This window comes from Rosa chinensis, chromosome 3, assembly GCF_002994745.2.
Source record: "Rosa chinensis cultivar Old Blush chromosome 3, RchiOBHm-V2, whole genome shotgun sequence".
Taxonomy (NCBI): Eukaryota; Viridiplantae; Streptophyta; class Magnoliopsida; order Rosales; family Rosaceae; genus Rosa; species Rosa chinensis.
The window spans coordinates 32,485,676-32,497,858 of record NC_037090.1 but is presented as its reverse complement, the minus strand read 5'-3'; the positions used below and the strand labels follow the sequence as shown (position 1 = coordinate 32,497,858).

At 38.2% G+C, this 12,183-nt stretch overlaps 1 protein-coding gene across 2 annotated transcripts; it reads right to left on the bottom strand.

Moving 5' to 3' along the window:
- Positions 1-4,280: 4,280 nt before the first annotated feature.
- Positions 4,281-7,156, bottom strand: LOC112195204 (probable WRKY transcription factor 47). Of its 2 annotated transcripts, none has more exons than XM_024335571.2 (5): positions 6,736-7,156; positions 6,443-6,583; positions 6,108-6,293; positions 5,274-5,387; positions 4,281-5,168 (listed from the first exon to the last, which is right to left on the bottom strand). In XM_024335571.2, the coding sequence occupies exons 1-5, from the start codon at positions 6,922-6,924 to the stop codon at positions 4,455-4,457; spliced, it is 1,344 nt and encodes a 447-aa protein (XP_024191339.1). In that variant the 5' UTR covers positions 6,925-7,156; the 3' UTR covers positions 4,281-4,454. The 2 variants fall into 2 exon arrangements, with proteins under 2 accessions (XP_024191339.1, XP_024191340.1); XM_024335572.2 differs by having other exon boundaries at positions 6,443-6,568; positions 6,736-7,155.
- Between the last annotated feature and the right edge of the window lie 5,027 nt (positions 7,157-12,183).

The window sequence follows — 12,183 nt, the reverse complement described above, 5'->3', positions numbered from 1 at the left end:
AAAAGAACCATCCACATTTATTTTCAACAAGCCAGATGAGGGAGCTTTCCATCGAGCAATTCTAGAACGACCACTCGCTTGAGTAATTGGTCTGGTATTATGAAATTGAAACTCATGCAATCTTGCAGTAGACTTAAGAAGCACATCAATAGCATGACACCTTTTATTGTCCCAAACTCTGCTATTTCTCTCCTTCCAAATTCCCCACAATAGATAGATAAATTCCCCCAAATGCAGTAACGAAAGGTCATGGACACATAAACTTAACCAATGCAACAAATCACAATATATTGCATAAGAACTTAAACATACTTGGGCCAACACTCCTTTACTTTGGAGAGCCTGCCTTGTAAAAGAGCAACCACGAGTAATATGTAGTGTAGTCTCAACTGCACTATGACACAAAACACATACCTGTGACTCCAACACCACCCTTTTAGAAATGAGTCTTTCCATGGATGGGAGAATGTTATGGCACACTTTCCACATGTAAATCTTCGCCGAATTAGGAATCTTCACTTTCCACAATTTTTTCCAAAAATCAGTGTTATCTGATAGCTCAAAAGGTACACAAGAAGGAGAATGAGAGAAGGAGAACCTGTAAGCCGTTTTAACTGAATATTTTCCATCTCTTTCCAATTTCCAGACCAGTCTATCATCCACCCTTCTCAAACTTAGAGGCACACTTAAAATGGCCTCCACTTCTTCTGAAGAAAACAATCTAACAATCATATCATAATTCCAATCACCATTAGTAGTACGCAAATCAGAAACCTGAGACACTTCAGCAAGACCTGCTGCAGTCTCATGAGGCCTACCACTAGGCAAGCTTGGCAACCAATTATCATTCCAAATATTGACCTCTGTCCCAGAACCAATCTGCCAATATGTGCTTTGCTTCAATAGATCCCTTGTAGAGAAAATACTCCTCCAAGAATATGAAGGAAAAGAATGATTGTCTGCCAACCAAAATGAGCTTGTAGGGTAATATTTTGCCTTAAAAATTCGAGCAACTAGAGAAGTAGGGTTAGAAATTACCCTCCAAGCTTGTTTAGCAAGCATCGCCGAATTAAAGCTAGCCAAACTGCGAAACCCTAGTCCCCCTTCTTCTTTCGGATTACACAAAGCACTCCCTTTTTTCCAATGAATCTTTCTTTTATCCATTGTAGATCCCCACCAAAACTGAGCACAAAGTTGTTCCAAATCTTCACAGAAATTCTTTGTCAATTGGAAGACACTCATAGCATAGGTAGGTAATGCTTGAGCTACTACCCTGATCAAAATGTCCTTTCCTGCACCACTAAGCAGCTTCCCTTGCCAGTTAGATAGCTTCTTAGCCAAATTTTTCTTAATGTACTGAAAGGTTGCAGTTTTCATTCTCCCTACATAAGTAGGTAATCCCAAGTATTTTTCATGGGAGGCAACTACTCCTACTCCCAACAAACTGGATATTTCTTCTTGTATAGCAGAGTCCACATTTTTACTGAATACCACTAAACTTTTGTCAAAGTTAACCAATTGTCCTGAGGCTCTCCTGTAAGTTTCAAGAACTTCTTGAATCTGGTAACAATCTTCCAAGGAAGCTTGAGCATATAACATACTATCATCAGCGAATAAAAGATGATTTACAGAAGGGGCTCCATCACAAACCTTAATACCTTGGAGCAAGCCTAACTCTTGTTTCTGGCGCAATAAAGCAGAGAAACCTTCTGCTCCAATTAAGAATAAATATGGAGACAAAGGATCCCCTTGTCTCAGTCCCCTGCTAGGAATCACAAGCCCCCGAGGCTTTCCACGGACTAAGAATGAATACAGGACAATACTAATACATTGCATCACCAAATCAATCCCTGAATGAGCAAAGCCAAACCTATCTAGAACTTTTCTCAAAAAACTCCATTCCATGCGATCATAAGCCTTGCTTAGATCCAACTTCAAGGCCATAAAACTTTCATTACCCTCCCTCTTATTATGAACAAAGTGAGCAGTTTCATTAGCCACAAGGATAGTGTCAGTAATCAATCTGCCGGGAACAAAAGCACTTTGATATGGAGAAATCACCTCAGGTAAGATTAGCTTTAATCTGTTGGCTATCACCTTAGAACAAATCTTGTAAATAACATTGCATAATGCAATAGGCCTCAGATCTAACATATTTTCCAGATTATCTACTTTGGGAATTAAGCAGATATGAGTAAAATTAATTTCACGAAGAAGTTGACCTGAATGGAGAAAACTCTGAACTGCTTCAGTAATGTCTGCACCAGTAGTGTCCCAATAATGCTAAAAAAAGAGCGGAGGCATGCCATCCGGTCCTGGGGATTTGGTGGGATACATTTGAAACAAGGCAGTCCTCACCTCCTCCTGTGTATAATTAGCACACAATTGTAAATTCATTGCCTATGTTACACATGGTTGTATTGCTGCTAAAGTGTCGTTCACTGCCTCAACATCAATATTCGAAGCTGTAAACATCTTTCAAAAATAAGTAGAGATAACTCGTTCCAGACCTGCGTTGTCATCACACCAATTCCCATTCTCGTCATAGAGGCCATGAATGAAGTTTTTCCTCTTTTTATTAGCAGCCTTTCGATGAAAAAAGCTTGTGTTCCTATCCCCTTCCTTCAACCATGTCACTTTGGAACGTTGCTTCCAGAAGGATTCTTCTTGTGAAAGAAGCCTCTGCAACTTGCTCATCAGCTCTTTCTTTTCATTCTGCACCTCCACCGACACAGGAACATCTAGTAACTCCTCAAGATGAGCACGCACCCCCAACATCTGTTGTTGCCTAGTCCTAAAGGTTCTCTTCTGCCAATCATCAAGTTGTATCCTTGTGAATTCAATCTTCTTGGTTGTACAGTACATAGGACTTCCAGCCACGTCTGTCGCCCATGCTTGCTTCACAACCTCGTCACAATCATTATGCTGAAGCCAGTAAGCTTCGAATTTGAACCGGTGCACTCGTTGTCTTTTGGCCAAAGGAACAGAGCTGGCTTGTAAGAGTATCGGTACATGGTCAGAATCACTAGGCGCTAGATGACGCACTCGTGCATGCCCGTAAATATCCCACCAACAGGGTGTACAAACTGCATGATCTAACCGGAGTTGTGTGTCAGAATTCCACCATGTAGACATAGCACCCTGAAACCCTAAATCAAGAAGGTCACCATATCCAAGAGCTTCGCGAAATCCACGCATCTGTTGTTCCGATCGAAGCAGACCATCAATCTTTTCTCCATTATTCAGGATTTCATTGAAATCCCCAATAACAGCCCAAGGTAGAGAATCGAGATCACGTAAATCCCTTAGCAGTTGCCATGACCGATCCCTTTCTATCGTCCTAGCATACCCATAGAATCCCGTTAGCCTCCAACGAGGATCTCCAGGACCTCCTATGATCTCCAAATCGATGTGATGTGCAGAGAAAGTCAAAACCTTCGCTTGTACATCATCATTCCAGGACATCGCCAAATCTCCTGATAGACCATCACTCAACACCTCCTTTGAGTGTGGAAATCCAACAGCCCGGTGCAATTCACGGAAATCAGCAAGAGTGTTGATCTTCGTCTCACAAAGAAAAATAATTTGAGGATGATTATGGGAAATTAAATCCTTCAGCGCCCTCTTTGTCATGTCATTGCAGATCCCTCGGCAATTCCAACTAAGTATCTCCATATCCATGGTAGATCAGATCTTGCTTTCTAGAACCCTAGAAAGTAAACCCTAGCAGAGGAGGCTAGGTCAAAGTTTATAACTTTATTTTTAATATTATTTTTGAAAAGTCTGTTTCTTTCCTTCTTTTTTTTTGTCTTATTTAGTAGATCAATCTCCCTTTCCTTTTTTTTTTTCCGTAGGTTACAGTTTTTTTTTCATTCCTTTCTTTAGTACGTTTTTCTTTTTAGTAAGTCAGCAAAAAAATCACCTTACAAAAGAGGCACGTGCAAAGAAAAAAAATCATAAATTCTCAATTGAGGATAATTTTACATTGTTGAATGATCTTGTCATAACCATTAATTTTTTTTTTTAAGTCATTATACAATGAACATAAATCCTCAGTTAAATTATCGCACTAAGTCTTTAAATTCACAGGTCCGGCCCTACAATTTGACACACCATTTTGTTCATGTATCTGAGGACATGTGGTTTAGTGAATAATGTTAATCTCGTAACTTTATAGACTAATAGGATAATCTATTGACTATTTACTTATTTCCAAAAGAAAAAGAAAAAAAAATGGTAGCACTAATATTAAATGTATATTTTTCATAAAGATGTTTATGAACTTTGAAATATAGTGCACATTTGTATTCAACTGCTTCAAATTTACAATAATTTGATCTCATTGGGCATGTAGCTAGTAATTAAGAGCTCCATATCATTTACTAGTCCAACAAATCATTCTATCACGGTCACTGCTCACCAGCAAGATCGCGTCTTGTGATAAATACTTCACTTTACTGCATATATACCCCATGCATCATGCATGCAGGATTAGGTGGTGGAGAAAGTGGTACAGGATTGAGGAAGCTGTGGGGAGCCAGATAATGCTGCGCAACCCCATTCCCATTACTGTTAAGGGAACTAATACCATTGGTATTTCCATGTAATCCAGCATTAATATTCTCAACATTATTCATTCTACTTGAGATGGCAGCAGCTAGGGCTGTAGTGAACTTCGGGTCAGAAGTAATGGCTGCAGTTATTGTCTCAACCATCGAACCGTGGGGTTGTTCTGCTAGTTGCATTGCCGCTGGTGTTAGCGCTGCATGATTATGCTGAGGGAAATTCAAACACATGGGGTGCCCTATAAGCGGATGACTATTACCCTGCAAAGGATTAGGAAATGTGGCACTACTGTCCATGAACTGCATGGGATTAGGGTTAGGGTTAGGGGTGCGGGTCATGTCCAGTGTGATTGTGGGAAATGGTGCAGAGGTTGAAAAGGTGGCCATGGATGAACCATAGAGCGGCTGAAGAGAAGAGAACAAGCCTGTAGGGTGTGTTAGATGATGATGAGCTTCCTTGCTGGTTGTTGAACCCGATATCAACATGGCTGCTGCTGCTGATGTGGTATTAGCCATAGATATCGCAGCTGCAGGAAGAGGGTGGTTGTGATTACCTTCATACGTTGTTATCAGAATGGTCTTGTCCTCTGCCATTCTTTGCACCTATATGTTAATTAAAACAAGTGAACTTTCATAATGTATATACTTTGATGATAAACTAGTTTGAGTATTAACGAATGATCGGTCTTCCGTTAGTGTATATTATACCTGTTTCCGAACGGGGCATCCAGCGAACATAGTGCAGCGATAGTAAGCACGGGGACAAGGATTACCCTTGGCCATCTTTTGACCGTATTTCCTCCATTGACATCCATCTCTAATCTGTACGTATAAGGAAAACCATAATTTAGGTACCATACAGAATAGCTTTATCCTCAGAGAGGGAAATATATAGTTAGCTATTTGTCCTCCAAATCATAATGCATGTGTCATAATCACTCTAGTATCCACTATCCAATTTTCCTTCTGCAAATCTACAACATGAACTTCAAGCAATATATATACTGAGTCAACTCGATCAGTAACATTTTATCACTATAAAGTAACTAAATATGTATAAGTCGCCATGTATTTTTATGAAATCCATGGTCACTCCCAATATGAAATATTGGTGCCTACTGTCTTTTTATTGGTGTAATATAGAGATTCAAACTGTAGTTTATAATTGTCAATTAAAGAATAAAAGTAATTTTTTGTAACTAAATCTAAATATGGCGGAGTCATATATAGGATAGTACGTATAAAAGTCCCAGATACAGATGGGTCAGATATAGAGAGATCAGTTTCAAATTTCTCGATCTCCTTTTTGGTATGCAAGTCGATATAACCAGAACCGATCATTTCTTTTTCCTGCAAGAATTATTCCTCTGAAATCATCTTGCAGAAACAATGATGCTTTCAAAGAAAACTTAAGAATGAACGATTATGATTGTTAAATTACATACTAAAAAACAGGAAGACAGAGGGTTTACAATCTCAAATTTGAGTAAATCTTTTCAAATTTCAAATTTCTGTTTCAGTTGCATTAATTAAACTACATACCATGGGAGCTTCCGATCTTGCTCGTACGGAGACCCTAGCCCTTCTTGAAGGAACCTGATCATGATCAGTAGCAGCAAGAACTTGTTCTTGATCATGATCGTGATGAGAACTACTTTTGGGGTATTGATCATCATGTAGGAAGGATAACTTCGGATCAAGATTAATGCTGTCTTCTGCACAAATTTGCTTCACACCATAATCGTTAAGTTTGTTTTTTTTTTTGACAAAACATCCAACTCTATGAACAATACTTCCAGACCCTAATATTACTAATACGGTCTAATGCATAACAAGAGTAAAGTAATTAAAAGCCATATATAAGTATGTATATATACCAGCTGCTCTTGAAGTCTGATCATGCGCAGCTGAGCCTGCAACCCATTGTAGCTTTTGGTGATTTGGTCCAACATGGTTCTGAGCTTTTGATTCTCTTCGTATTCTCGCTGTAACTCAACTTGAAGCTGAAGAGTGGTCAGCTGATCAGGAAAGATATATAGTACAACGGAGTTTTTAAAAGTGATAATAACCAGTACAACAATGTTACAAATTAGAATCAAGCAAACAAAATTAATGCGCGCAAATGAAGAAACAAATCAATATCAAATCTGAGATACTCGTAAATAAATACCTCGGCATGACCAGGCGCCGGTTGATCGGGAAGTCTATTATTGGAAAAGAAATCAACTTCTTTGATCTCTTTGAATAATGTTTCTTCTTTTATTGGGGGTTCAACTAGACGATGATCGGAACTAGTACTGAGCCCCAGAAAGCTCTGGTCCGAGTGCAAGTATTTCAAGTCACAGCGTTGTTCATCCATGACTTGTGATTCCAATCGATTGGAGACAAGTAAGGATCGATCAGTGCGTAACTGATGAGTGGGAAGATCGAGTAGTATTTGTAAGTGGCAAGGGGCCGGGGAAAGGTTTTTTAATTCATTCAAGCTAGGAAAGCAGGAATGACTAGGAGTTAGTCTTCGTCTTCTGCCAAATTGAAGAAGAACTTGCAATGAAATGGGTACCTATCTACTACCTAACGTAATAGTATTAGACAAGAGACGCAGACTCTCGAGTATTTATTAAGTTTGAATTTTTTTATCAGAGTTGAGAGAGAGATCTGAAGTAGGATTGGGTGGTCCATAATTAGTACATTAGTCAAAGCCATACAAGAATTAATTAGTTAATAATGAAAACAAGACGTAAAGCGGTAGTCGACTGTAGAGTACATGAGCATGCCCGGTACATCTCTGGCTTTTCTCCTCCACTAGGGTTTAACTTGGTTACTTTTATGCCATGTAATTTTTCTATCTTACTTTGATATGATGAAAAGAAAACAACGATGAGCAGCACAGCCGTTTTTCTGTTTTACAGCAGGAAAAATGGCGTCATGGTTAAGGGAGACACGATGGTGGCCTTTTTTCTTGCAGATGGCTAAGGCCATATGAAGTAGGGGCGGGCTTGGTTAACTAAAAATAAAAAGAAGGGATTTTGACCATTTACCTTAATTTTAGAGACTTTTTTCCTCCTTACACCAACCACTTATTTTTGTTTTCACTTACCCATAAAGACTCTAATAAGGTCTTCATAGGAAACTTCGCCGGAGTCTAGTTACCGGTCATCTGTCGCAGGCCGCTGGATTTCTATCACCGGCCGCCACCCACTGGACTTTAATGAAAACCTAGTTGAAGGTCTACAAAGTGATGACAGGTTTATTGCGCCCCCCCCCCCCAAAAAAAAAAAAAAAATTAACCCTTATTGCCTCACAACAAACCTTTATTTAGGGGCAATAAAAGTTTATGAAACCTCGCTGAAGGTCTCCAAAGAGGTCGTCGGAGATCTCATAGGGGGGCGGAGAGGTTTATAGCCCCTGCCAATAAACCTTTATTGCCCCCCAATAGACCTTTATTGCCCCTCAATAAACATTTCGACCACCGAAATGGGAATTAATCTCCTTCAAAATTAGACAAATGAAACTTTGATTAAGAAAAAAAATGATGAGATTAATTATATCAATTCGAAATATTTATTGCCCCCCAATAAAACTTTTTTTTGACATTTTTTCATTCCTTCTAAGCCTTCTGTCCTATTTTACCAAAACATAAGGTTTAGAATATCCACTTACATATTAAACATAATGTACAGGACATACCTTAATTAGGGTTGCAACATGTATATGCTCACAATTTTGGTATATCCACACTAACAACTATCTCTGAGATAAGGAAAGTCTGAGCTAAAGCTTCAACCCCAATTAAGTGATTGTGCTGGAGCAAAAAAGCCACCAAACTAATCTCTAAACACATCATTGCAGAATCTATGAACAAAGACAACATATTCCAAATTTCTAAGCCACCGCCTTTATGCCAAAGCATTGCTAACCCTGTAATGCAAAAACGCCAATTTAATCTCAAACCCTAAAATTCATTAAAAAGTGGGAGCATCTCGGAGCTTTGGGAGATAACAAGTACGGGCCCGTAACGAAAATATTCTCTCTCCGACTGTACTTAGCCGTCTCCGGCAATCTCCGAAGATGAAGGCTCGTTAATAGAAGAGATGTGAATGGCAAGAGCTTCACGATGGAGAAGAGCTCAGCACTACTACAGCTACTAGCTCGGTTGGTGCTGGTTGAGTCCCCAAGGAGCGAGTCTAGTGGATCTGACCTTGGTGAAGAGCAAATGCAAAGAGAGCTCTGGCGTCATCCAAGAGAGACTCGGTGTTGGGAGACGAGCTCGAGGGCGGTCTTGGCGCGGACAACAACGTCGAAGGAGTCGTCGGGAAGGAGAGGTTGTTGGCTGCGAGGTTTGCGTTGTCATCAGGGTGAGGGGTGATCTCACTGATGGAAGTCGAAGTCAGCGGGGAATTAGAGAGAGAGAGAGAGAGAGAGAGAGAGAGTGTGTGTGTGTGTGTGTAACATATTGAAAGTTTTTTTCCTATCAGTTTTTAGTTTTCATCTTGCGTAACATTCAATGCATGAAAGTGTAAATTTTGCAAACTATATTGAAAGTTTAAATTTTGAAGGACATGCAAATGTTCAAAATTTTATATTTTCAAATTCCAATTGATTGATGTCGTAATGGAGTTGGGATAGGCCAAAATTTCCAGCAAAAAATAGAAGAAAATATGTAAAAGAAAATTATGAAATCTCAATATACTAATATATAATAATCATATTAAATAATAATCTTAATAAAGTTCAATAATATGATATTTCATGGTTTTAGAGATTAAGGGTATTTTAGGTCATTTGGGTGGTGTATCTAGTCTAATATTAGAATGAAAAATTAAATAGGTGGTGTATTGAGTGTGGGGTGTGTATTAAGAAAATAAGGGTGTGTATTTAAAACTTCTCTAAATTTTCTCATCAATGCACAAAGTATTTTTTTTTCTTTTTTTAATTGAGAAGGATGTTTAAACTTTGAAAAACGATGAGTGCTGTTGGACAAAAGAAATTGTCACACCTACTCTTACTATACATCGTAGAGACCATGTATATAGACACACACACACGCTACACATCGATTCAGAATGCTCGATTAGGATGTGTATTGTTTACAACTCAGCACCGAAAACTGTAAAAAGGAAAAAGACAGACTTTTCCATGTGAAGTATAGCTAGAAAGTCAATGGTTATATTCTAGGTTTTCGATCATTCCAAATTAACATCTTCCGTGATCTTAATTTTCCGTTCTTACTACTGGTCCCGTGCATATAGTATGGAAAAATACATCTGAATGTCTCTGATGATATCACGTCCTCACATTCTTAAGCGACCTCCTTTTTATCTTCTTCTTATGAAAGTCATGATCATCGATCAATGAGCCACGTCGTCCAATTAAAAGAAGGCGGCGGCGGACTGGATTTAGCTACCACGTACGTGCGTCTCATGGGTCAACAGCTAGCTAACTTCCCATCAAACCCTAGTAGCTGTTCTATCTTAGATACGTTAGGACAAATTAACAGAGAGTTGCGGGGCAGCTCATTGTTTGCGTCATCTTGATGAGATTTAGACGAAGGCACCTTCAGTGACGGACGTAGACACTTCCATATATCGGGGCCAAAAAAAATTGACAACCACAAAAAACAAATGGGTGCGGCTATTGCCACCCTATCATTTTCTTAGTTCACCCTACAAACATTTGAATTATTGAAAGGCTATATTACCCAAGTGCAAAATGACTACTAAATACACTAATTTTCTAAAATCCAAATATGTAAGAAAAATAAATATAAAAGTAATTAATTAAATACAAATACTACTTAATTTCTCATTGGATAACATTAATCTTTATCTTCTCAACCTAAATTTGAATTTATTACTATTTTTTTGTCTTTTTATTGCCTCCTCATTGTTAATTCGTTATTCAATTCACAAAACTATTACCTTTGACTTCATCAAAATCTTTGCAATATTTTTTGTTAACACCGAAAGTAAAAATTTAAAACAAGAAGAAAAAAAAAATCAATCTCTTCTTCATTGATCATAATTGTAAATTTACTAATTTTTTTATATAGATTGAAATAGAGAACATTGAAATTCCTGATCAAAAAAAAAAAAAAAACATTGAAATTGAAAGGAAAAAAATTAAAAAAATGGGAGTACATCAGATTATGATTTTATTAGGAAACTTTAATAAATTTTAATTTTTTTATGAGTATAAATTAAGTGAGAGATTTTCGTTAAAAATATTTATTTTCTAATTAGATATGTCATATAAGGATATTCTTGGAAAGAGAAATGGGTTAAATAAGTAAATTTAATAATTGAAATTAAAATGTAGGGTGTAATGAGCAAGTAAGGTGAACAAAGAAAATAGTAGGGTGGCAATAGCCACACCCAAAACAAATTTGACGAGTGAAACAAAATTTCAATCGGTACATTTTCTAGCAATTATAAAGATCAATTTTTGAGGGCAAGACTCTAATGAGGACTATTAAAATGAGAACTTTATAAGGATTTTTTATCCAATGGTTGTGAGATCTTTTTTTTTTATCATATGTCAATAAATTAATTTTTAGATGTTTATATATTTATGAGTAGATCATTTGTGCAAATTTTCAGACAAATTAAAAATCGTTGAGACATTTATAATCGTAATTTATCATTTAATTATGAACATGAAAGGTTCAGGTTTGATAGATTGGTTCATCCATTAATTTGACCTAGTTCAATATCTTCACAATTAGCAATTTAAAAGAAATTTTTTAGAAGTGATCTACTAATGCATACCTAAATATCTAACGATTGATTTGCCGAAATATAAATAAAAAATAGATCTCACAACTGTTGATTAGAAACTTCTCATTTTTCAAGTCCTCATTAGAAGCTCTCCCCGATTTTCAATAAGTACATTTCTTTAAAACACAAACCATTTGCATTCAATTCTCATGATATAAGAAAAACATTGCTAACATTTCCTTAGAAAATAAACAAGCATAAGTCTAATTTGGGTTTAGGGTCTAGGGTTTCTCTCTCTCGCTAGTCAAACTTTGCCATATTTTAGTTTTTCTTCTCGTCCTGCTACACCGCGGCGACGCAAGCCTCTAGCCTAGCCGGCATACGTTGAGTGTGGTCGGACGGAAGCTTGTCGATGAGGATATTGTCCTGGAGGTCGGAGAGTGGGGTGGAGAGGTCTCTATTTTCCTTGTGCTCGTCTAAAGGTGGTGGCTGCACAGGTTCTAAGGGAGCGGCAGATGGTGGTTTCTGGCGTGGTGGTAGCATTTCTCGCCCGATCTGGTTGTTGGGTTGGTGATTGGATCAGATCGGATCTTGTGGCGAGTCCACCGGAAGCGGGCAGTGGCGTGGAGTCGGATCTTGCAACTGTTTCGACGGCAGTATCGGCGTTGATCTTCTTTCTGGAGGGTGACAGAAGGATTGGAGAGGGAAAACAAGGGGGATCCGGTGATGGATTTCATTCTGATTATAGGCTTCCTAGTTTAGGGATTGAGGTGGTAGAGGGAGATTTATGCTAGTTTCCTGTCGAATATGGTGGCTGGGTCCTAGAGCAGGAGCGACACGTCGGTGATGGAGGTGTGTCGATCGTGGTGGTGCAGCCCGTGCGGAAGCAGTCTTGGGCTAGGAGT

What these genes read in the sequence shown, in the direction of transcription:
- LOC112195204 (XM_024335571.2), bottom strand. Translation starts at nt 6,924, where the DNA reads ATGGATGAACAACGCTGTGACTTGAAATACTTGCACTCGGACCAGAGC. An exon ending in TCAGACTTCAAGAGCAGCTG is followed by an intron (nt 6,294 to 6,442) that starts GTATATATACAT and finishes TATGGTGTGAAG; the next exon opens with CAAATTTGTGCAGAAGACAG. An exon ending in CAAGATCGGAAGCTCCCATG is followed by an intron (nt 5,388 to 6,107) that starts GTATGTAGTTTA and finishes TTATACGTACAG; the next exon opens with ATTAGAGATGGATGTCAATG.